We start from the raw sequence: 24,428 nt of genomic DNA, 5'->3' as shown, positions 1-24,428 counted from the left end.
AAACATACATACATACATACATATATATATATATATGGTTCAAATCCAAATAAATAAGACCAGTATAATCATACAATAATAACGTTACTCGGTGCACATCCAAAGAATTTGGCATGTGCATTCTCTGTCAAGCAGGGGCAGAGCTAGAAGGTTAGGATTCGTTGAATTTAATAGTATTAGGATGAAAGGAGGATGTCACAATCAGAGACAGAGTTAGGATTTGAACTTTATAGGTTCTAAATTCTAGGATAGCGACATAAGGTGTTGGTAATTGGGTTTTTACATATATAATAAATTTCTTAATACAAATTTGAACTAAGACTATTGAATTCAACGAATCCTAACCTTTTAGCTCTGCCGCTATATGATTAGAAAATGATTGAGATCCACCCCAAACTTCGTTTGAATTATTGAAGTGGCTGGTGGACCAACTAGCATTTTGAATTTTTTAGAGGAGAAAAAAAAAAGAAAAAATTATAGAGGGGACCTTTTTTCAAATAAGACCCAAATAAGCTTTGGGCCTCCCAAATCCTATACATAAACATATATAGTAAGAATAAGAAAGAGAGTCTTGGAGCCACAATATAGTTGTTTTGGTATGATCTATAGGTCACGAGCTCAAGTCGTGGAAGCAGTCACTAATGCTTGTTGCATTAGGTTTGATTGTCTACTTCACACCCTTTAAGGTGTGGTCCTTCCTGAACGCTGCACGAATACGTAATACTTTATACACCGAACTGTTCTTTTACCAAATATAATAAGAACAATTATATGGGAGGAAACATTTAGAAAAAGTGACAAAGACATCTTTATTGATGTTGGTAATAGACCAGGAAATGCATGTAACGGAGTATGACCTCTTAAATAACACTGTATGGTCCCCTCATCAAATTAAGATCCAATATTTACTTGGACAAAATCACTAATTTAAAAGTCTTTACCCTCGGGAAAGTAATTAATCGAGTCCTTAATAGTCCGGGCCTATTTAGGACTGAACCCATAACTTCGGCTCATACCTTGTATTTATTTAAAAAATTATTAAATATATATAAATTATATAATTTGAATTCATTATATTCGTAATTCGATGGGATGTAATAGAATTTTGAATTTGTACGAATAAAATTTATATCCTGAATGTGCCTTTGTTAATAGTGACTTCATACATGTATATGTCAAGAATCACATACGAGCAATTCGAACCTCCAGCCTAAATTAACTTTTAAACCGCGTTTACTAATATTGGAATCTTTCCTTCTTTAAAGAAAATTTATATATACACAAAAATAAATTATTTTAACCCTATTTGCCCAGAATTTTACAACATAGGAGATTCAATTGAATTTCCTTCTTTGTGGATTTATTTTTTATCTTTACAACTACATTAAAAAATTCTCGTAGCAATAAATATCAATTCTTAACCATTGTAGCTAAAATTTGGTCAAGAAAATTTTTACATTTAGCTATTATGTACGCCGTTGCTAATATTATTGTATTGTCATAACTCACTACAATCAAAGAGTTACCAATAAGGGTTGTGGTAGAATGATAAGTATTCTTTCTTTCTTAATCAAAAGTCTCGAGTTCGAGCTTTGAGCGCGGAATTGCCCTTGTTAGACGGCGTTTACCTTCAATGTGAGATTTTACTCCGGACACAAATTAGAATTTAATCGTGCCAAATGCAGATAGTGGAGGTGGGGAACAAAAAAAGACAATCAAAAAGTTATCTTTTAGAAAGTCAAGTTGCTTGCTATAATGATTTCGAACTTTTGAGGTTTACGCAGACCACGTATAGTAAAGGAAATCAAATTTTTTTATTGCACCATTTGTAATTTTGTATTTTGTTGGCATCTTACTAGGAGAAAAACAAATATCTAAAAATGGATTTGGGTGTCTTATTCGAGAAAATCTTTTATTGTGTGGGTGAAACTTGTCCTATATAATATATCTCACTCTTGTGGTTCTTCTTTGTGTAATGTATGTTTTCTCTTTGTATTTTTCTTCCATTACATTAACAGATATAAATGGAACAAACAAGAAGAGTTTGGGCCTTTATTAAAAAAGAATTAACCTAAATAGCTGTCAATCAACCGTTTAAATTAAAAATAATTAATAAATATATAGTAATGTATAAATATATAAAATTAATAAATAATTTATGTATACCAATTATGAAAAATAAACAGTAAATTTAAGTGATTACTTGTATAAATATTTTTTACAAAAACGAATATTATGTCAAAATCTCTAAAACAAACAAACCACCCTAGCTTTTTACAATCTGTCCCGTTTGTCTTTGAACTATTTTATTTTTTGAATATGATGACATCCTTAACATGTTTAGTAGCAAATAAGATGTTCAATCGATTTTAATGTGTTAAATTTAACCAATAAAAAAGTGTCTAAATGTTTTAAAACTTTAGATATATTCTTACAAATGAACTATTTTACGACTTTAGTGATGTTTATGTTTAAACACTAATTTCTTTAAATTCTGACCCATATTGATACATCATTCCTTGAAAATCTATTCAAAATCAAAGCCGTATTGCAATTCATGGGCATTATTATTATTATTATGATTATTATTATTATTATTATTATTATTATTATTATTATTATTATTATTATTATTATTATTATTATTATTATTATTATTATTATTATTATTATTATTATTATTATTTCAACATTGGAAATCATCTTCAGAAGGTAGCCCCATGAATTACATATCATATTATGTACAAGCTTGGACTTTAGTTTCCATTTTGAAAACAAGCTGCGAATGAAAAGACAAATTTGTTAGGATTCGAGTGTAAATATCTCTAATTAAGGCCACTCATTTACTAACTTTGGGTTTTAGTGCAAGGACGTCACATTTTTATGTCAAGTTATTGTACAATTGTACGTATGATTGAATTTTATAGGCGTTAATATGCTGCTTGTAAGAACAAAATTTATTATAATTCTTTTTATATAGAGAGGAAAAAAAACCCCAAAAGACTATACATATAAAATTCTTGAATTGGAATACTCTATTCAATATAGGGTGTCGGTGTAAGTCAATATGTATAGTATCATAGTTTGTCAAGACTCGAGTAATTATTATTAACATTTCTAACCTTATTAAGTTTTCATTGAATGAACATTTTCCCCATTAAAGCCATCCAATTAATATAATATTTACTTGAATAATTAACCTATATAGTCGTCTACTCAACCATTTAAAGAAGGATCCAGTCGCATTAGGTCTCCCCGAAAAAGAGGTAATCATTGCACCTTCTAATTCGGCTATCTTGTTACGGCTTCACTATAGTCACTAGTCATGTCTTCAGCACCATCCTCCTTGCGGTTAAGATGACGACTTCCGGCATGGTCAACTTCCATAGTGTGACTGGCCGGCGGTGTGTACAAAGCCCAGGAGCGAATTAATCGTTGTATAGCTGACCAGCGATAACTAGTGGGTATAATTCATATATAATATGTATATAATAGTGTGTAATCAGTATATAATTTATATACCATTTAGGAAAAGTAAACAGTGAATTCAATCGGCTATTTAGGTAAAGATTCCTATATTATTTAAGGTTTAGCTTAGTACTTAAATTGCTTAACTACAAGTTAAGGGAAAGAAGTAAACAAAAAATTGTGAACTACTTGATGATTAAAACTTAGCTTAAATTCAGACGGATGACTTGAAAAGATTTATAGCTAATCCAATTTAAAGGGAAGAAGGGTAATTTAATGCAAAGAAAATGACACAACAAAAAGTGATATCTCTACATCTATCGTAAATTGATGGAGACTGTTCAGTTATTATTTTTTGCATCTTAAATATAATAACGGTGTAGTCCTAATATCATTAAGGGGTCGTTTGGTAGGAGGTATTAGAAAAAATAATGCAAGCATTAGCTCTATGCATTACTAATACCTTGCTTGGTACATTTTTTCAACATGCGTATAACTAATACTTGTATTAGTTATACATCATACTTGGTATTATCCTATGCATTAGTAATGCATAGAAAACCATGGCATTAGTAATACCAAGGCTATTAATGCATGCATTAGTATGTCTAAAGACAAAATTGTCCTTAAAGTCCTTTAAAGCTAGAGAATATGGAGGGCATTTTTGTAAACAACTATTTTTCTTAAAAATTATGCAATGCATTATAATTTTAATACACCACACCAAACAGTACATAAGAAATAATATATGCACAACTAATGCTTGCATTACTAACACATGCATTACTAATCCATGCATTACTAATACACCTTATTCCGCATTATTCTTATACATCCTACCAAACCACCCCTAAGTGTTTGGATAAAAACTACATCACCATCTCTGTCGCGTTCTTTTGGTTTTCCACCCAATGTTTGGTACCTGTATTGGGGCGACTAGTTTCGGATTCGACTCGAAAAGTCCCAAATTGAGAGGTAAAGCGCTCCCTAATAAATGCGACTTTATACCCTTGACTCGAATTCAAGACCTCTATTTAAGGATGAAGGAATACTTACCACACCACTGAAAGTACTGGGGGGGAGGTGAATTATTTATTTTTAATATTTTAATCACTACAAGTTGGCTAGTTTTCTAATTAGTCGATTAGATGTAATAATGAGACAATAGTAAGAGCAAAATTTAAGATGCAGAAATTAAATACAGGAACTAAAGACACCGGAATTTTTATACTGGTTCAGATTCAATGTGAATCCTAGTCCAGTACCCTTGGGTTGCAAGGGAGTTCTCTTTCAGTGAATGAGTTTCTCGAGTACAACGTGAATGGTGTGGTTTACACCAATGGCTCAGTTCCTATGTCACTCATTTCTTTTTGATACAATGGCTCACCAGTATTTTTATCTCTTTCTTCTCTAACTTGTTGCACAACAGATCTAATAGAGCTACAATGTTTGTTTGCAGTAGAACAAAGAGAGGGTATTTGGTTCGATCAAAGTATATTTGTCTAAGGCTTAAGGATGTGTATAAATACTTTGTAGGAGGCCGTATGCTGAAGAGATTTGACAACCCAAGAGATTTGATCCTTGGAAAGAAATTGATTCTCTCCAAGAATAAGGTTATTTGCCACTGCTCTTCCTTGATGAGAGGACTTTAATAACTTTCCTTCTACAGATCTTGATAATGCCGGGTTTACTCCTTGATTTTTGGTCCTTCTAGAATTAGCAGCTTGATTGATCATCTTACAAGATCTTCAACGCTTCTTTTCCGCTTTAATCAATCTCTGATTGATTCCCTTGTCGGATCTCTAGTTGGTTGATTGATTCCTTCCTTTTGATTTCTTAGATCTTGGATGCTTTCCTTGAGTCCCTATACCAAAAGAAGTTATATTATTTTTCATCATTAAAACTAAAACCAAACAATCTCCCTTTTTTTGGTGATGACAAAATAAAATATGTAAACATCAGTTGACTTCCCTGTATTTTACTCCCCCTAAATGAGTGGAGTTGGCTCCCCCTTAATAAGTACTTCCTTTAGTTGACTGCTTCTACAGGATCTCTGACTCCCCCTCAAGAGGTGCCTTTGGGACTTCTTCTAGTCAGCTTCTCATGTAGTATCTATAGTCGATTTCCCCTTTAATGGATGTACCTGCACTACCTGCACGAATATACATATCCTTTCTCCCCCTTTTTGGCATCACCAAATAGGGGATAAGATAACAACACACTATATACTAAAATACGATTTATAGTATGATATGCTTACAGAGTTATGGCTAAACAAAACATATTGTCTAAACAATACACAAGCAAACATAATCATCCAATGACTGGTTATCCAGTCCAAAATAGCACAACAAAAAATATTGTCTTAAACTTCTACATTAACGACGCAAGAAATAAGTAAGTGTGTTACAAATCGCCTTTTTCAGTTGATCAAAGCTGGCATTGGCTGAGACAGTCACTCCATCAAGCCTGTCGTGTACCTCCATGAATGCCTTGACTGCGTTTTCCCTAACTTTGAGAACTGCAACTTTTATCTTTGAAACATCAGACCCTGTCTCTTTTGAAATTGCATGGATATTTCCAACAGTGGATTGAGTAGCAGTAAGGAGATCTTTGATGGCGGATAGCTGATTGTCAATGGCAACTAGTTTCTCAGCAAGGTCAGGGACGTTGGAACTATGATGAGAAATAGAGGGTTTGGGTTTTAGATCAGGTTGAGCATGTTTAACCTCACCTTCTTGTTTCTTATCCCATGAGCCCTTCACACACATATACCCTATACTTGCAAATGTTCTGGAATTGTAAGATTTTGAAACAAAGATGAAGGGATATTCAGAGATTGAAATGTTATGAGCTGCCAGAATGTGAGTGATGGCCATGCCATAAGGCAGACTGGTGGGATCATCAGCACTCTCAATCATAAAATTGATGAACCAGGAGGACAATTTGATCTTGAGTTTTGTCACAAGGTAATAGACAAAAAGGTTATCTCTTTGAGAGAAGGTAGAGAATGAGCTAGTACGAGGAAGCAGAGTAGTTGCAACAATGTGGGCTAGAACATGAGTTTCAATGCTAACATCACTAGGACCTATCTGGTTTGAGAGAGATTCAGATAGACACTCAACAATACACCATTTTGCTTGATCAAAAGTGATTTCAAAATCATCAGGCCAAGAATTTTTGAAAAGCATGGGAAAACCAAAACACTTATACTGGAAAATTTAATCAAACATGGCACAATCAAGAACAATGCGCTTGCCTAACACTAAGGATTCCAACTTATTAGACTTACTGGAGTGAAGATTTGCATAAAACATTTTCACTAGGGGTTCCTAGACTTTAGGAGGGGGAACAGAAAAGAATTTAGACCAGCCCTAATGAACAAACAGATCTTTGACCTTACAATTTAGGGCTTCCATGTCATCAAGGTCGACTACCCTCCCATGAGCAATTGGCTTGTATTTCAAGGCAATGAAAAAAATCCCTATTTGGAGAATCCCAGAAATTTAGGTCAGACTCTAAAGAACTAGATATATCTATTTTCGACTTCTTTGGAGTAAAAGATTCAGGGGGTTATTCCATAGGCCTTTTTCCCATGATTGTTTCTCCTAAAGTATGAGAATGATCTGAGAGGTCCGCCTGAGAGGAGGCAAAACCTTCCGAATGATCGGACCAGATGGGGGTTTGTTCTAGAACGAGTACTCTTCCTGGTAGAAGCAGAAGAATTTTTTGAGTGTTTGGCCATGGAAGAGCTTTTGGTGAGAGAAAGTTTTGGAGAGGGTTTCTAGGCGATGGGGACGATGGAGACTGAAAAGGGTTTTCAGGTATTAAAATAAGGGTTTCTGATGGTTGAATACAAAAAAGGAAGGGTGTCAGTTGAATAGACGCGGTGATTGGCTTTCCTTCTTTGAACTCTATAACTGATGTGAAAAGAGAGGAAAAGAGAGGGAATTCGGAGGAACAATTAATGATCACAAAAAAACAACAAAGTTTGAACGTTAGGCATACAAAAAGTAATAGTAACACATAGGTCCTAATATTAATGATTAATGCAAACAATACCAAGTAATTCTCTTAAAAAGCAAAATATGTCCTCTAATAATGGCTTAGTAAAGATATCTGCTAATTGACCAGTAATTCCAACAAAAGATAATTCTATATTTTCCTTAAGAACATGATCTCTAATAAAATGATGCTTGATATCTATATGCTTTGCCCTAGAATGATGCACAAAATTTTTAGAGAGACATATAGCACTAGAGTTATCACAGAAAATTGGAATAGGTTTAAGGAATAATTCATAGTCACCCAATTGATGAGACATCCACAATAATTGTGTACAACATTGTCCAATGGTGATATACTCAGCCTCAGTTGTGGATAATGCAACTGATCTTTGCTTTTTACTGTTTCAAGATATCAGTGCCTTTCCAAGTAATTGGCATGTTCCACTGGTGCTTTTTTTGTCTTCCTTATCACCTGCAAGATCAGCATCTGAAAAACCTTCTAATTTAAATTTTTTAGATCGTGGATACCATAATCCGTGAGACACAGTTCCAATGAGATATCGAATAATTCTCTTTACTGCAGTCAGATGTGATTCCGTAGGAGCTGACTGAAACCTGGCACATTTACAAACACTAAACATAATATCCGGTCGACTAGCAGTTAGATAAAGAAGTGAGCTAACCATTCCACGATACTTAGTTTCATCAACAGGAATTCCCTGCTCATCTTTGTCGAGACTTGTTGAAGGACTCATTGGTGTGCTAATAGCTTTAGCATTGCTCATACCAAACTTTTGAATCAACTCCTTTGTAAATTTTGTCTGACATATGAACGTTCCTTCTTCAGATTGTTGAATTTGATGTCTAAGAAAGAATGTTAGCTCTCCCATCATACTCATTTTGAATTCACTTTGCATAAGATTTGAAAATTCCTTGCACAGAAGAGGGTTAGCACTACCAAAAATAATATCATCAACATAAATTTGAATAATGAGATTACTTTCTGATGATTTTTTATAAACAGGATAGTGTCTACTTTACCTCTTGTAAATCCGTGATCAATAAGAAATGAGCTGAGTCTTTCGTACCATGCTCGTGGAGCTTGTTTCAGTCCATATAGCACTTTGGTCAGTTTATACACATGGTAGGGAAACTTTGAATCTACAAATCTAGGAGGTTGTTTCATGTATACTTCCTCTTCAATGAATCCATTCAAAAAGGCACTTTTAACGTCCATCTGTAATAGCCTGAATCTTTTAAAGGATGCATATTCAAGAAGAATTCGTATAGATTCCAGTCGAGCTACTGGGGCAAAGGTTTTGTCATAGTCGACTCCTTCTTGTTGTGAGCATCCTTGAACAACTAACCTGGCTTTATTTCTCACAACTTTTTCATCCTCATTCATCTTATTTCTGAAAACCCATTTTGTTCCAATTACCGGAGCATTTTTAGGCCTGGGCATCAGTTTCCGTACTTGATTTTTGTCAAATTGGTCTAGCTCTTCCTGCATTACTTGCAACCAGCTTGAGTCTTTTAGAGCTTCCTCTATTTTCTTTGGCTCATTCTCAAAAATCAATGCTATGTTCTCTTTCTTCTTGAGGGCACCCCTGGTTTTTATTCCTTCGCTTGGATCTTCTATGATGAATTTTTGAGGATATTCAGGTTCACTTCTCCATTCATTTGGATGAACTATATGAGTAGTTGGCTCATTCGGAGATTCTGATTGACTATTGCTGATCTCATTAGTTGATTGTATCAGACAATCAGATTTATTAGTCGACTTTTGAGATTTGCTCGGCTCCTGAATTTCTTGAGTTTGATCTTCATCACCTACAATAATTCCTTTCTCGACCGAAGTGTTATTCTCATCAAATATAACATGTACTGATTCTTCCACACAAAGTGTGTGTTTATTATAAACTCTAAAGGATCTACTATTTAATGAATAACCCAAAAAATACCTTCGTCACTTTTTGGATCGAATTTTCTAAGATTGTCCTTACCATTATTATGAATTAAACACTGCTTCCAAACGGATGAAAGTAACTAATATTGGGTCATTTATCTTTCCATAATTTATAAGGTGTTTTCTTCAAGATAGGACTTATGAGACATCGGTTGAAAATGTGACATGCAGTACTTACTCCTTCTGCCCAGAAGTGATTTGGCAATGAATAATCTAGTATCATAGTTCTTGCCATATCTTGCAAGGTCCTATTTTTTTAGCTCAACTACTCCATTCTATTGGGGTGATCTTGGGCAGAGAAGTTGTGGGTGTATCCTTGATCATTGCAGAAATCTTCAAATGCTCTGCTTTCAAATTCTCCTCCATGATCTCTTTGAATTGTTGTAATCAGATACCCCTTTTCTCTTTCAACCTTCTTACAGAAAATCTCAAAAAATTTCAAAGCTTCATCTTTATGAGATAAGAAAATTACCCAAGTAAAACAAATGTTATTAATCAACAACAATAACAAAAGCATATCGTTTTCCTCTTATGCTAGCAGTTCTAATAGTCCAAATAAGTCCATATGAAGTAATTGTAAAGGTTTAGAAGTAGATACAATATCCTTGTTTTTTAAAGAGTTTCTAGTTTGTTTTCCAATTTGACAAGCATCACATATATGATTTTTAGAGAAATTTAGTTTAGGTAAACCAATAACTAAATCACGCTTGGAAAGGTTTTCTATCAAATGCATGTTTGCATGGCCAAGTTTCTTATGCCATAACCATGGATCATCAGATATAGATGTTAAACAAATATGACCATTTATATTTTCAAAGCCATCAAGAATATAAATATTTCCATATCTTTTACTTGGGAGGATTATTTTACCTGTCTCATATTCAATAACACAACCTCTTTTCTTGAACTTTACTTTATACCCTGAGTCACATAGCTGACTTATACTCAGAAGATTGTACTTTAGTCCGTCAACAAGATAAACCTCAGTGATATCACAATTATTATTGAAAGGGACTATTCCGGTACGGACTATTTTTCCTTTTGAGTCATCACCAAACTTGTCATTTCCTTCATCTATTTTTGTAACTTCCTTAAATAGGTTTTTGTCATGTGTCATGTGGCTGGAACACGCACTATCTAAGTACCATTTTCCCTTGCGACTCCTCTTGTGGTGTTCCTACAAAACATAGTGATTACTTTTTTTTAGGTATCCAAGCTTGCTTGGGTCCTGGTTGGTTAATATTACTCGACTCAGGATTGTTTTTGGGTTTCCAAATCCATCCTGAAACATTTGATTTACAAAATCGACAAAAGGAATATTTATGTCCACTTTTGTTACAGTAGTGATATGTAACTCCTGATCCATTTTTGGACCTTTCATTAGTGTTAGTAAAAGTGGACTCTTTTCTGGCTGGTCCTTCTCCAGTTGACTTGTAAGTCGTCTGGTTTGACCTGACAGAACTATGACTGGTGGATTTGCGCATGCCATTGAGTTGCATTTGCAATTCCTCAAACTCTTCTTGAAGTACTTCTTTTTCAATTTCACATACTTCATGCTTGAGTTTCCAGTCTTTTACTTCTTTATTGAGTCTCTTTATTTCATTCATCATTTTTGAGACTTTTTCAAAGTAAGGTCAAGAATATCCTACAATTCATTACACCTTTCACAATTATAAGATCTTACCTCTCTTGTTTCACCTCGTGCCATGAAATAGTTCTCATTGTCATCTTTGCATTCATCATCTAAAGTGTCCTCATCTGTCCAGCACCCTGAGAGTTTGTTCATGTCATTTTCCAGAATTGTCATGAAGCAAAGATTTGTTATCTCTTTGTGTTCTGAATTGTCTTCATCACTCCAGCTTTCAAATAATTTGTTCTTGTTGAAACCTCTAGAAATTTTTCTTTTTAGGTCAGGACATTGAGCTTGAACATGCTCAAATCTTCCACACTCATAGCATTTGCCATTATTTTTGTCTTGTTCATTATATTGCCTGCTTCGCATGGGTAGCATCCTTCCTCTTCTCGCATTCCTGTATCTCCTCATTAAACCATCCATGTTCCTTAACACCATGGCAATGTTTTCTTGAAGATCTTCGGGGTTATCATCGATATCATTTTCTGCTTTTTCAGTTGTGGCCTTGAATGCAACTGTTTTCTTCTTTTCTTCCTGGTTTGTTTTCTCAAGATGAGTTTTCTCGAAAGCTACAAGTTCTCCTCGAAGTTCATCGTATGATAGCTTGTTCAGATCTTGTGATTAAAGTGTAACCACTTTTGTCTGCCAAGTAGTGGGTAGACTTCTAAAAATCTTCCTAACTTGATCACCACTTGAGTATGGTTTGCCAAAAGCTTTTAGATCGCTAATGATTTTGCTAAATCTGGCAAACATCTCTTCAATAGATTCTCCTTCTTTCATCTGAAAGAGTTCATAGTCATGAATCAACATGTTGATATGAGTTTCCTTTACCTTACTGGTTCCTTCATACGTAACTTCAAGTTTATCCCACATCTCTTTGGATGTATCGCAACTAGAGATTTTCTCATAATCCTCACCAGTTATAACATTATAAAGCAAATTCCTTGCCTTATTGTTAACTTGCACAACTGTCATTTTCTCATCTGTAAATGAATCTATATCTTCAGGATCAACAAGTGGTTGAGCGGCGGACGGCAGAGGGTAGTTCCCCTTTTTCATAACTCTCCAGACTTTGACGTCATAGGCCTTTACGTATATTTTCATACGCACTTTTCACTGCAAGAAATATTGTCCATTAAAATACGGTGACCTCACTTGCGATGTTATTTCTTGAAAGAGTGCTCCGATAATAACTTGATTTGCCATGATCTTTTCTCACAAGCTGTTAAGCAAAAGAAAAATGTGAGCCTTGCTCTGATACCAATTGAAAGTACAAGAGGGGGTGAATTATTTATTTTTATATTTTAATCGCTACAAGTTGACTAGTTTTCTAATTAGTTTACTAGATGTAATAACGAGATAATAGTAAGAGCAGAATTTAAGATGCAGAAATAAAGTGCAAGAATTAAAGACACCAAATTTTTTATAGTGGTTCGGATTCAATGTGAATCCTAATCCAGTTCCCTTGGGTTGTATGGGAGTTCTCTTTCAGTGAATGAGTTTCTCGAGTACAACGTGAATGGTGTGGTTTACACCAATGGCTCAGTTCCTATGTCACTCTTTTCTTTTTTATACAATGCCTCACTAGTATTTTTCTCTCTTTCTTCTCTAACTTGTTACACAACAGATATAGTAGAGCTACAATGTTTGTTTGTAGTAGAACAAAGAGAGGGTATTTGGTTCGATCAAAGTATATTTGTCTAAGGCTTAATGATGTGTATAAATACTTTGTAGGAGGCCGTTTGCTGAAGAAATTTGACAACCAAGAGATTTGATCCTTGGAAAGGAATTGATTCTTTCCAAGAATAAGGTTATTTACCGTTGCTCTTCCTTGATGAGAGGACTTTAATAGATTTCCTTCTACAGATCTTGATAACGCCGGGTTTACTCCTTGATTTTTGGTCCTTCCAGAATTAGCAGCTTGATTGATCATCTTGCAAGATCTTCGATGCTTCTTTTTCGCTTCAATCAATCTCTGATTGATTCCCTTGCCTGATCTCTAGCTAGTTGATTGATTCCTTCCTTTTGATTTCTTCGATCTTGGATGTTGTCACGACCCCAACCATGGTCGTGATGGCGCCAAACATACTGCTAGGCAAGCCTGACCAATTAACAACCTCAACCCATATCTTATATAGTTCATTATTAGCTAAAACGGTTAAATTACCAAAACACCATATTAAAAGTCTGAAACCAGAGTTAAATAGGCGGAGTTTTAAATGATAAAACTACTACTACATAGCCCATATAGATCCAGTGTCACAAGTTTGAGCCTCTAATACCAGTTTATCACCCTAATACATATCAATCTAGCGAATGCGGATAAAACAAAAGGATATAAATGAGAGATCAGGGCAGCGGACGCCATGCAGCTACCTCGATGCTCCCGGATATGCGCTGCTCAACTGAAAATCCTCACTCAGCCTCAGATGCACCTGGATCTGCATGCAAGGTGTAGGGAGTAATGTGAGTACTCCGACCCAGTGAGTAATAAGCATAAATAATGACTGAGAATAAGAAATCACGGAGAAACACAGAGTAATCTATATTGCGGCATTTTAAACAAGTAATATGAAAGCAATAAACCAATGGAAACGAAATATGGAAATGCTGCAAAAAATAAGCAGTTAAATGACATACATATAAAGAAAATCAACACATAGAACGGTACCCTATAGTACCCGCTGCGGCGTGCAACCCGATCTATACATTTATCGTCGACGGCGCTCACTGGGGGTGTGCAGACTCCGGGAGGGGCCCCTTATGGCCCAAGCGCAATATCAAGCCATCTCGTGGCATCAAATATAGGCCCTCGGCCTCATATCAATATCAGTATAACACTGCTGCGGCGTGCAGACCGATCCCATAGTTTCCTCACATCTGGCCATTGGCCGTACTCAGTCCAGAAATCATATAAACCCCTCGGACATTAGTAAAACAGTAGTTCTCAGCCCAAAACATCATTTAATATATCATTTTAGTTTCAAAACCGAGAAAAAAGTGGTTGAGTTGTAAAACAGTGGAAAACGGTACGACTGAGTTCAAGTAGTAAGTCAAAACAGTGAGGAAATAGTGATAAAACTTCCCAGAGGGTTCAAATAATTAGCACGACGCCCAAATATGGCAGTCAGTTCAAACATTGATGAGAACAAATAAGTTTCAACCAAAATACGCGGTAAAAGCATCACTCGGGACGGACCAAGTCACAATACCCAATAGTAAACGACCCTACGTTCATCATCAAGCGCGTGTCTCACCTCAATATAGCACTACGATGTGCAAATCCGGGGTCTCAAACTCTCAGAATATCATTTACATTCATTGCTCTCCTCAAACCGGCTAAATCTCTATCTCGCGATGCCTTTGCCCCAAAAATCGGCCTCCATGCGCGTCGAAAATATCCAAAATCAGAACGAATACATCACAATCGGCTAAGGGAACAAAGCCCAAGCGAAAACAATCGAATTAACATAAAATCTAGAATTTGGTCAAACCCGACCCTCGAGCCCGCATCTCGGAATTTGACAAAATTTATAAAACTCGAATCCTTATACTATCACGAGTCTAGACATATGAAAATTATCCAATTCCGATACCATTTGGTCCTTCAAATCATCATTTTACATTTTTGAAAGATTTCACAATTTTCTTCCCAAATTCCATCCCAAATCACGAATTAAATGATGAATTCAATGATAGATTCATGTACTCTAGCCAAATCTGAGTTAGAATCACTTACCCCGATGAATTTCTTTAAAAGCCTTCAACAAATCGCCAAAATTCGAGCTCTGTAGGTCAAAATATCAAATAAAACCCAAAATCTCGTATTTATAGAGTACCCCTCAGATCTCAGCCTCTGCGGTTCGCGCAAAAGCATCTCGGTCCGCACAAAACCACTGCGGCCCACACAAAACTACCGCGGCCCGCACAAAACCACCGCGGGCGCACTTCATTTTGTGCGGTCCGCATAGCATATACCGCAGCCGCACTTCCTTTTGTGTGGTCCGCGCGGGTGGGTTCCAAGGCCTGCAACCCTTCTGGACCTGCTACACCTATGATTTTGGCCTAAAACATCCCGGTACCTACCCGAAACTCCTGGAATTCCAAACCAATTGCACCAACACATCCCTTGAAATCGTTCAAACTTGTTCAAAACCTCAAGGCGCTCACAACAACATCAAATCACTAATTTAACAGGGGATTCAATCCTAAAAACTCCAAGAACTCTTAAAATTCTTTCGATCAAAAAGTCTATCAAATCTGGTCCGAATGACCTAAAATTTTGCGCACACATTCCAAATGACACAGCGAAGCTACTGTCACTCTCGGAATTCCATTCTGACCCCTATATCAAAATCTCGCCTATCAACCGGAACCGCCAAAATATCAACTTTGCCAATTTAAGCATAAATCTTCTCTACAACTCCAACACCCATTCCGATCGCGCTCCTAAGTCACAAATCACCTCCCGAAGCTAACCGAATCATCAGAGCTCACTTACGAACCTTCTAACACATAAGTCAACATTCGGTTGACTTTTCCAACTTAAGCCTTCTTAAAAGAGTCTAAGTGTCTCATTTCTTACCAAATCCTCTCCGAACTTGAACTAATCAACCCGATCACATAAAACACGGATAAAGAAGCGTAAAGAAGCTAAAATAATGGAAAACAGAACGGTAACTCATGAGACGACTGGCCGGGTCGTCACATCCTCCCCAACTTAAACAAACGTTTGTCCTCGAACGAGTCAAGAAACATACCTGAAGCCTCAAACAAGTGAGGATATCTGCTCCGCATCTCCCGCTCGGTCTGCCAGGTAGCCTCCTCCACGGGCCGACCTCTCCACTGCATTTTCACTGAAGTTATATCCTTTGACCTCAACTTTCGAACCTGACGACCCAAAATTGCTACTGGCTCCACATCATAGGTCAAATCATCATCCAACTGAACCGTGCTGAAGTCCAAAACATGAGACAGATCCCCAATATACTTCCGGAGCATAGAAACATGAAATATCGGATGCACGCTCGACAAGCTGGGTGGCAAAGCAAGCTCATAAGCCACCTCCCCAATCCTCCAAAGCACCTCAAAAGGCCCAATGAACCGCGGACTCAATTTCCCTTTCTTCCCAAACCTCATAACACCCTTCACGGGCGAAACCTTCAGCAATACCTTCTCACCGACCATGTAGGACACATCTCGAACCTTCCGGTCCGCATAACTCTTCTGATGCGACTGCGCTGTACGAAGCCTCTCCTAAATCACCTTCACCTTCTCTAAGGCATCCTGAACTAAATCTGTTCCCAATAGTCTAGCCTCACCGGGCTCGAACCAACCAACTGGAGATCTACAACGCCTCTTGTACAAAGCCTCATACGGAGCCATCTGAATACTCGAATGGTAGCTGTTGTTGTAAGCAAACTCTGCAAGTGGTAGAAACTCATCCCATGAACCTCCAAAGTCAATAACACAAGCACGCAATATGTTCTCCAATATCTGAATCGTACGCTCGGACTGTCCGTCCGTCTGAGGATGAAAAGCTGTGCTCAACTCCACCTGAGTACCCAACTCTCGCTGAACAGATTTTCAAAACTGGGAAGTAAACTGAGTACCTCTATCTGAGATGATGGAAACCGGAACACTATGCAACCAAACAATCTCCCGGATATAAATCCCTGCCAACCGCTCTGAAGAATAGGTAGTACACACAAGGATGAAGTGCGCGGACTTGCTTAGCCGATCCACAATCACCCAAATAGCATCAAACTTCTTCAAAGTCTGAGGAAGTCCAACCACAAAGTCCATAGTGATCCTCTCCCACTTCCACTCGGGAATAACCATTTGCTGAAGCAAGCCACCCGGTCTCCGATGCTCATATTTTACCTGCTGACAGTTGAGGCATCGAGCTACAAATCCCACAATATCTTTCTTCATTCTTCTCTACCAATAGTGCTTACCCAAATCCTGGTACATCTTTGCGGCACCCGGATGGATAGAATACCACGAGCTATGGGCCTTCTCCAGAATCAACTCTCTAAGCCCATCCACATTGGGCACACAAATCCAGACCTGCATCTTCAACACACCATCATCACCGATGGTCACATCTCTAATATCATCATGCTGAACCTTGTCCTTAAGGACAAGCAAATGCGCATCATCATACTAGCACTCTCTGATGCGATCATTTAAGGAAGAACAAGAAACTACACATGCCAACACCCGACTGGACTCCGAAATATTCAACCTCACGAACCGATTGGACAAGGCCTGAACATCAACTTCAAGAGGTCTCTCCCCAACTGGAATATATGCCAAACTCCCCATACTCACTGCCTTTCGGCTCAACGCATTGGCCACTACATTGGCCTTTCCCGGATGATACAATATGGTGATATCATAATCCTTAATCAACTCCAACAATCTCCGCTGCCTCAAATTAAGATCCTTTTGCTTGAACAAATGTTGAAGACTACGATGATCGGTGAATATTTCACAAGATACACCATACAAATAATGCCTCCAAATCTTCAATGCATGAACTATGGCAGCCAACTCCAAATCATGAACAGGGTAGTTCTTCTCATAGGGCTTCAATTGACGAGAAGCATAAGTAATAACTCTACCCTCCTGCATCAATACACAACCAATCCCAACTCTCGAAGCATCACAATACACGGTATATGAACCTGAAGCTGATGGCAAAACCAACACTAGAGCTGTGGTCAAAGCTGTCTTGAGCTTCTGAAAGCTCTCTTCACACTCGTCCGACCATACAAATGAAACACCCTTCTGAGTCAACTTGGTCAAGGGCAATGCGATAGATGAGAATCCCTGAACAAACCGACGATAATAGCCTGCCAACCCAAGAAAGCTACGAATCTCTATGGTTGAGGACGGTCTAGGACAACTCTGAACTGCCTCTATCTTCTTTGGATCAAATTGAATACCCTCGCTGGAAACCACGTGTCCCAAGAAAGCCACTGCACTGAGCCAAAACTCACACTTGGAAAATTTTGCATAAATCTTCTTCTCCCTCAATCTCTGCAATACAACTCTCAAATGCTTCGCGTGCTCCTCCTGATTACGTGAGTACACCAGAATATCATCAATGAATACAATAATGAATGAATCCAGATAAGGCCGGAACACGCTGTTCATCAAATGCATGAATGCTGCTGGGGCATTGGTTAGCCCAAAAGACATCACAAGGAACTCATAATGACCATATCTGGTCCTGAAGGTAGTCTTAAGAATATTTGAATCCATGATCTTCAACTGGTGATAACCAGAACGGAGATCAATCCTGGAGAACACTCTCGCTCCCTGAAGCTGATCAAATAAATCATCAATGTGAGGCAAAGGATACTTGTTCCTAATTGTTACTTTGTTCAATTGCCTATAATCAATGCACATTCTCATCGTGACATCCTTCTTCTTCACAAACAAAACCGGTGCACCCCAAGGTGACACACTAGGCCGAATGAACCCCTTATCTAGGAGTTCCTGAAGTTGTTCTTTCAATTCCTTCAACTCTGCTAGTGTCATACGATATGGCGTAATAGAAATGAGCTGAGTGCCCGGCACCAGGTCAATACCAAAATCAATATCCCTGTCTGGTGGCATGCCCGGCAGGACTGCAGGAAACACATCGGGAAAATCCCTCACACATTGGGAAAATCCCTCACAAACGCTAAATATGAAAGACAACTCTTCCCAACCGTATGCTGGGCCTTCAAGAAAGATATCACTCTACTAGGAACATAATTAGTCACACCACGCCACTCGATCCGCAGTACACCCGACATAGCCAAAGTGACTGTCTTAGCATGATAGTCTAGAATAGCACGACACAGAGATAGCCAATCTATGCCCAAAATGACATCAAAATCCACCATGCTCAATAGCAATAGATTTACTCGGGTCTCCAAACCCCCAATAGTCACCACACATGACCGGTACACACGGTCTACAATAACAGTATCGTCCACCGGGGTAGATACATTAACAGGTAAATCAAGAAACTCATGGGGCATACCCAAATAATGAGCAAAGTATTATGACACATAAGAAAAGGTGGAACCGGGATCAAATAATACAGAGGCATCTCTGTGGCAGACTGAAACAATACCTGTAATGACATCATCTAAAGCAATAACATTTGGCTTGCCTGGAATAGCATATAAATGAGCCTGGCCACCGCCTGATCGACTTCCCCCTCTAAGGCGACCTCTAGCTGCCTGACCTCCACCCCTAGCTAGCTGGGCGAGTGGTGAAGTAACTGGAGCAGAAGTCGAAGGCTGACCCCTTTGCTGAAACTGACCATCATGAAGTCTAGGGCACTGCCTCCTCATATGTCCAAACTCTTCGCACTCATAACAACTACACGGTGCTGGAGATAGGGACTGAAGTGAACCCCTCGCACCAGAGTGACTAGCAGATGCACTCGGCGCAGAAGAACCCTGAGCTGATGGGGCATGAGATGAACTCTGAGCTGGGAGGGTGCTGAATGAAGGTTGGCCCTACTGGGACCCCTGATGACCACGACCTGAAGATGCCCCACGATACTCTGGACGGGCCGACTGAGCAGGCTTGAAAGAACGACCTCTACCATGCTGGGACTGGCCCCTCGACGGAGCTCCACTGTAACTGCCCGATCCTCGAGGCCTCTTGGCCTCCCTCTCCTCTCGTTCCCTATGGCGAACTGTCTTAATCTCAAGAGCGATATCAACCACCTCCTCGAACGTAGCACCCAATACTCTCTCTCTAGTCATCAAAATATGGAGATGGTAGTTAAGGCCATCCACAAATCTCCTGATCCTCTCACGATCTGTTGGAATCATCCAAATGGCATGACGAGCCAACTCAGAAAACCTCATCTCATACTGGGTCACAATCATATCCCCCTGCGTCAACCACTCAAACTGCCTACGTAGCTCCTCTCTGCAGGACTGCGATACATACTTCTCCAAGAAGAGAGCGGAGAACTGCTGCCAAGAAAGGGGTGCTGCACCGACAGGCCTACGCCTCTCAAAATCCTCCCACCAAGAAAAGGAAGCCCCCGAGAACTGAAAGGTGGTAAATGCCACACCACTAGACTCAAGGATCCCTGTTGTACGGAGCATCCGCTGAGACTTGTCAAGAAAATCCTGGGCATCCTCGCCCTCAGCACCACTAAATGACGGAGGTTGGAGTCTACCAAACCTCTCAAAACGATGCTACTCATCATCTGGCATAACTGGTACCATGAACTCCTGAACTGGTGCAACCAGCTAAGCTGAAGGTGCCCCCAACGTCTGTAGTCCCTGCACTACCTGCTCAGGTGTGCGAGCAGCGGGGGTCTGATTGCCTCCCCCGGCCTGTGAAGTAGCTACTGCGGTAGTGGCTAAAACTGCCTGAGCCAGGCTAGTGCAAACTGATAAGATCTGTGCCAAGGCCTCCTAAAGACCCGGAATCACGATGGGCACAACTGGTGCCTGAACTGGTGCTGTTGGATCTTGATCTGGAGCCGGGGCAGCTGGGGATCAACAGGTGTTGCCCTCGCTGCTCAGCCTCTGCCACGTCTACGACCGCGTCCCCGGCCTCTAGTGGCCTCAGTGGGTGGCACTGATAGTCGTCCACCTCATCTGGTAGCTCGCGTCCTCACCATCTGTGAGAGAATGGAATAACAGATGTTTAGTTCTCGGATCAACAAAATCGCACGACCAGAATATCTAGAATATGAAGTTTTTCCTAAAGGTTCTGTAGCCTCTCGAGGATAAATACAGACGTCTCTGTACCGATCCGCGAGACTCTACTAAACCGGCTCATGACTTGCGAGACCTATGTAACCTAGGCTCTGATATCAACTTGTCACGACCCCAACCCCAGTAGTGATGGCACTCAACACACTGCTAGGCAAGCCTGACCAATTAACAACCTCAACCCATTTCTTATATAGTTCATTATTAGCTAACACAGTTAAATTACCAAAACACCATATTAAAAGTCTGAAACCAGAGTTAAATAGGCGGAGTTTCAAATGATAAAACTACTACTACATAGCCCATATAGATCCGGTGTCACAAGTCTGAGCCTCTAATACTAGTTTATCACTCTAATACATATCAATCTAGGGAATGCAGATAAAACAAAAGGATAGAAAGGAGAGATCAGGGCTGCGGACGCCATGCAGCTACATCGATGCTCCCGAATATGCGCTGCTCAACTGAAAATCCTCACTCAGCCTCAGATGCACCTGGATCTGCACGCAAGGTGCAGGGAGTAATGTGAGTACTCCGACCTAGTGAGTAATAAGCATAAATAATGACTAAGAATAAGAAATCACGGAGAAACACAGAGTAATCTATAATGTGGCATTTTAAACAAGTAATATGAAAGCAATAAACCAATGGAAACGAAATATGGAAATGCTACAACAAATAAGCAGTTAAGTGACAGACATATAAAGAAAATCAACACATAGAATGGTACCCTATAGTATCCGCTGCGGCGTGCAGCCCGATCCATACATTTATCGTCGACGGCGCTCACTAGGGGTGTGCAGACTCCAGGAGGGGCCCCTTACGGCCCAAGCGCAATATCAAGCCATCTCGTGGCATCAAATCTAGGCCTTCGGCCTCATATCAATATCAGTATAACACTGCTGCGGCACGCAGCCCGATCCCATAGTATCCTCACATCTGGCCCTTGGCCGTACTCAGTCCAGAAATCTTATAAACCCCTCGAGCATTAGTAAAACAGTAGTTCTTAGCCCAAAACATCATTTAATATATCATTTTAGTTTCAAAACCGAGTAAAAAGTGACTGAGTTGTAAAACAGTGGAAAACGGTACGACTGAGTTCAAGTAGTAAGTCAAAATAGTGATAAAACTCCCCGGAGGATTCATATAATTGGCACGAAGCCCAAATATGGAAGTCAGTTCAAACATTGATGAGAACAAATAAGTTTCAGCCAAAATACACGGTAAAAACATCACTCGGGACGGACCAAGTCACAATCCCTAATTGTAAACGACCCCACGCTCATCATCAAGCGCGTGTCTCACCTCAATATAGTACTACGATGTGCAAATCTGGGGTTTCAAACCCTCAGGACATCATTTACATTCATTACTCACCTCGAACCGGTTAAATCTCTATCTCGCGACGCCTTTGCCCCTCGAATCGGCGTCCACGCGCGTCGAATCTATCAAAATCAGAACGAATACATCACAATAGACTAAGGGAACAAAACCCAAGCGAAAACAATCAAATTACCACAAAATTCTAGAATTTGGTCAAACCCGACCTCCGGGCCCGCATCTCGAATTTGACAAAATTCAAAAAACTCGAATCCTTATACTCTCACGAGTCTAACCATATGAAAATTATCCAATTCCGATACCATTTGGTACTTCAAATCATCATTTTATATTTTTGAAAGATTTCACAATTTTCTTCCCAAATTCCATTCCAAATCACGAATTAAATGATGAATTCAATGATAGATTCATGTACTCTAGCCAAATCTGAGTTAGAATCACTTACCCCGATGAATTTCTTGAAAAACCTTCGAAAAATCTCCAAAATTCGAGCTCTGTAGGCCAAAATATTAAATAAAACCCAAAACCTCGTATTTATAGAATACCCCTCAGATCTCAGCCTCCGCGGTCTGCACAGAACCACCGCGGTCCGCGCAAAAGCACTGTGGTCCGCACAAAACCACCGCGGCCGCACTTCATTTTGTGCGGTCCGCACAGCACATACCGCGGCCGTACTTCCTTTTGTGCGGTCCGTGCGGGTGGGTTCCGAGGCCTGCAACCCTTCTGTACCTGCTATAGCTATGGTTTTGGCCTAAAACATCCCGGAACCTATCCGAAACTCCTGGAATTCCCAACCAATTGCACCAACACATCCCATGACATCGTTCAAACTTGTTCAAAACCTCGGGACGCTCACAACAACATCAAATCACTAATTTAACAGGGGATTCAAGCCTAAGAACTCCAAGAACTCTTAAATTATGCTTTCGATCAAAAAGTCTATCAAATCTCGTCCGAATGACCTAAAATTTTGCACACACATCCCAAATGACACAACGAAGCTACTGTCACTCTCGGAATTCCATTCCGACCCTTATATCAAAATCTCGCCTATCAACCGGAACCACCAAAATATCAACTTCGCCAATTTAAGCCTAAATCTTCTCTACAACTCCAACACCCATTCCGATTGCGCTCCTAAGTCACAAATCACCTCCCGAAGCTAACTGAACCATCAGAGCTCACTTCCGAACCTTCTAACACATAAGTCAACATCCGGTTGACTTTTCCAACTTAAGCCTTCTTAAAAGAGTCTAAGCATCTCATTTCTTACCAAATCCTCTCCGAACTCGAACTAATTAACCCGATCACATAAAACACGGATAACGAAGCGTAAAGAAGCTAAAATAGGGGAAAACGGAGAGGTAACTCATGAGACGACTGGTCGGGTCGTCACAGATGCTTTCCTTGAGTCCCTATACCAAAAGCAGTTATATTATTTTTCATCATTAAAACTAAAACCTAACAACCACCACAACCCTTATTTACTGCAATGTGATAATGGAAATGGTTGCTTCTTTTTTGGAAATATTTTTAAACTAAACTCATTAATGTTTGCATAAAAAAATGAAAAGTTTCTCAGATAAAAAACACGAACACTACTCACAATATGTACCCAAAGGCTATAAGAAAGCCTAAATCTAATGGAAAAAAGAAAAAAAAATCATTTCAAACTTTAAGACACTTCAATATTTGCTGCTTGAATAGCGGCAAACATATGATTTTCTCTGAATTTTTTCAATATTTTTAACAGTAAAGATTAAAAATTAGTAGTATTATTTGTGTCAAGTGTGTATATTAAACTTTAAAATTTGATTATACTTCAAACTCTGTCACTAAGAAGTAAAATATTAAATAAAAACTTTTGGCCATTTCAATTTTCATATGTTTTTGGGTTGTTAAGTATAATTTTTTTCAACCTAGAGCCGCTTACGAGGTGGTCCTAGTCCGCAGTCTAGCGTTTGTACATGGATTTGACTGAAACTTGAAAAAAGAGTTTTTGAAGTTGCGTTAAAAAATAATTTTTAAAAATTAAAGTTGTGTTTGGACATGCATTTTATTTGAAGAAAAGTTGAAGTTTTGCGAGTGAAAGAAAAAATTTCACTCAAAAACTATCCTAAATCAGTATTTGGGAACTTAAAAATTTTTGAAAAATTTTCCCCTAAACATGATCATATATTCATAAACAAATAATATTTTCAAAATTTTTTTAAAAATGAAGCCAAAATCTATGACCAAACAGGAGCTAAATCTTTGCTCTGTACTAAATT

The 24,428-nt window shown here is 38.7% G+C and overlaps 1 protein-coding gene across 1 annotated transcript; it reads right to left on the bottom strand.

Annotated features, from left to right (window-relative positions):
• Positions 1-9,970: 9,970 nt before the first annotated feature.
• LOC142164766 (uncharacterized) lies at positions 9,971-12,133 on the bottom strand. The gene is made up of 4 exons (XM_075223305.1): positions 11,906-12,133; positions 11,756-11,854; positions 11,126-11,677; positions 9,971-10,618 (listed from the first exon to the last, which is right to left on the bottom strand). The coding sequence occupies exons 1-4, from the start codon at positions 12,131-12,133 to the stop codon at positions 9,971-9,973; spliced, it is 1,527 nt and encodes a 508-aa protein (XP_075079406.1).
• Positions 12,134-24,428: the final 12,295 nt, after the last annotated feature.

This window comes from Nicotiana tabacum, chromosome 1 (assembly GCF_000715075.1).
Source record: "Nicotiana tabacum cultivar K326 chromosome 1, ASM71507v2, whole genome shotgun sequence".
Classification (NCBI taxonomy): Eukaryota; Viridiplantae; Streptophyta; class Magnoliopsida; order Solanales; family Solanaceae; genus Nicotiana; species Nicotiana tabacum.
This window is presented reverse-complemented; position numbering and strand designations above follow the sequence as displayed.

Bases quoted from the DNA above. Each gene is read 5' to 3' on its own strand.
- LOC142164766 (XM_075223305.1), bottom strand. From the start codon at position 12,133: ATGAAAAAGGGGAACTACCCTCTGCCGTCCGCCGCTCAACCACTTGTT. The intron at 11,678-11,755 runs GTTAGGAAGATT...GATCTGAACAAG, and splicing joins CATACTCAAGTGGTGATCAA to CTATCATACGATGAACTTCG. The intron at 10,619-11,125 runs GTAAGATCTTAT...TATGTTTTGTAG, and splicing joins CACGAGGTGAAACAAGAGAG to GAACACCACAAGAGGAGTCG.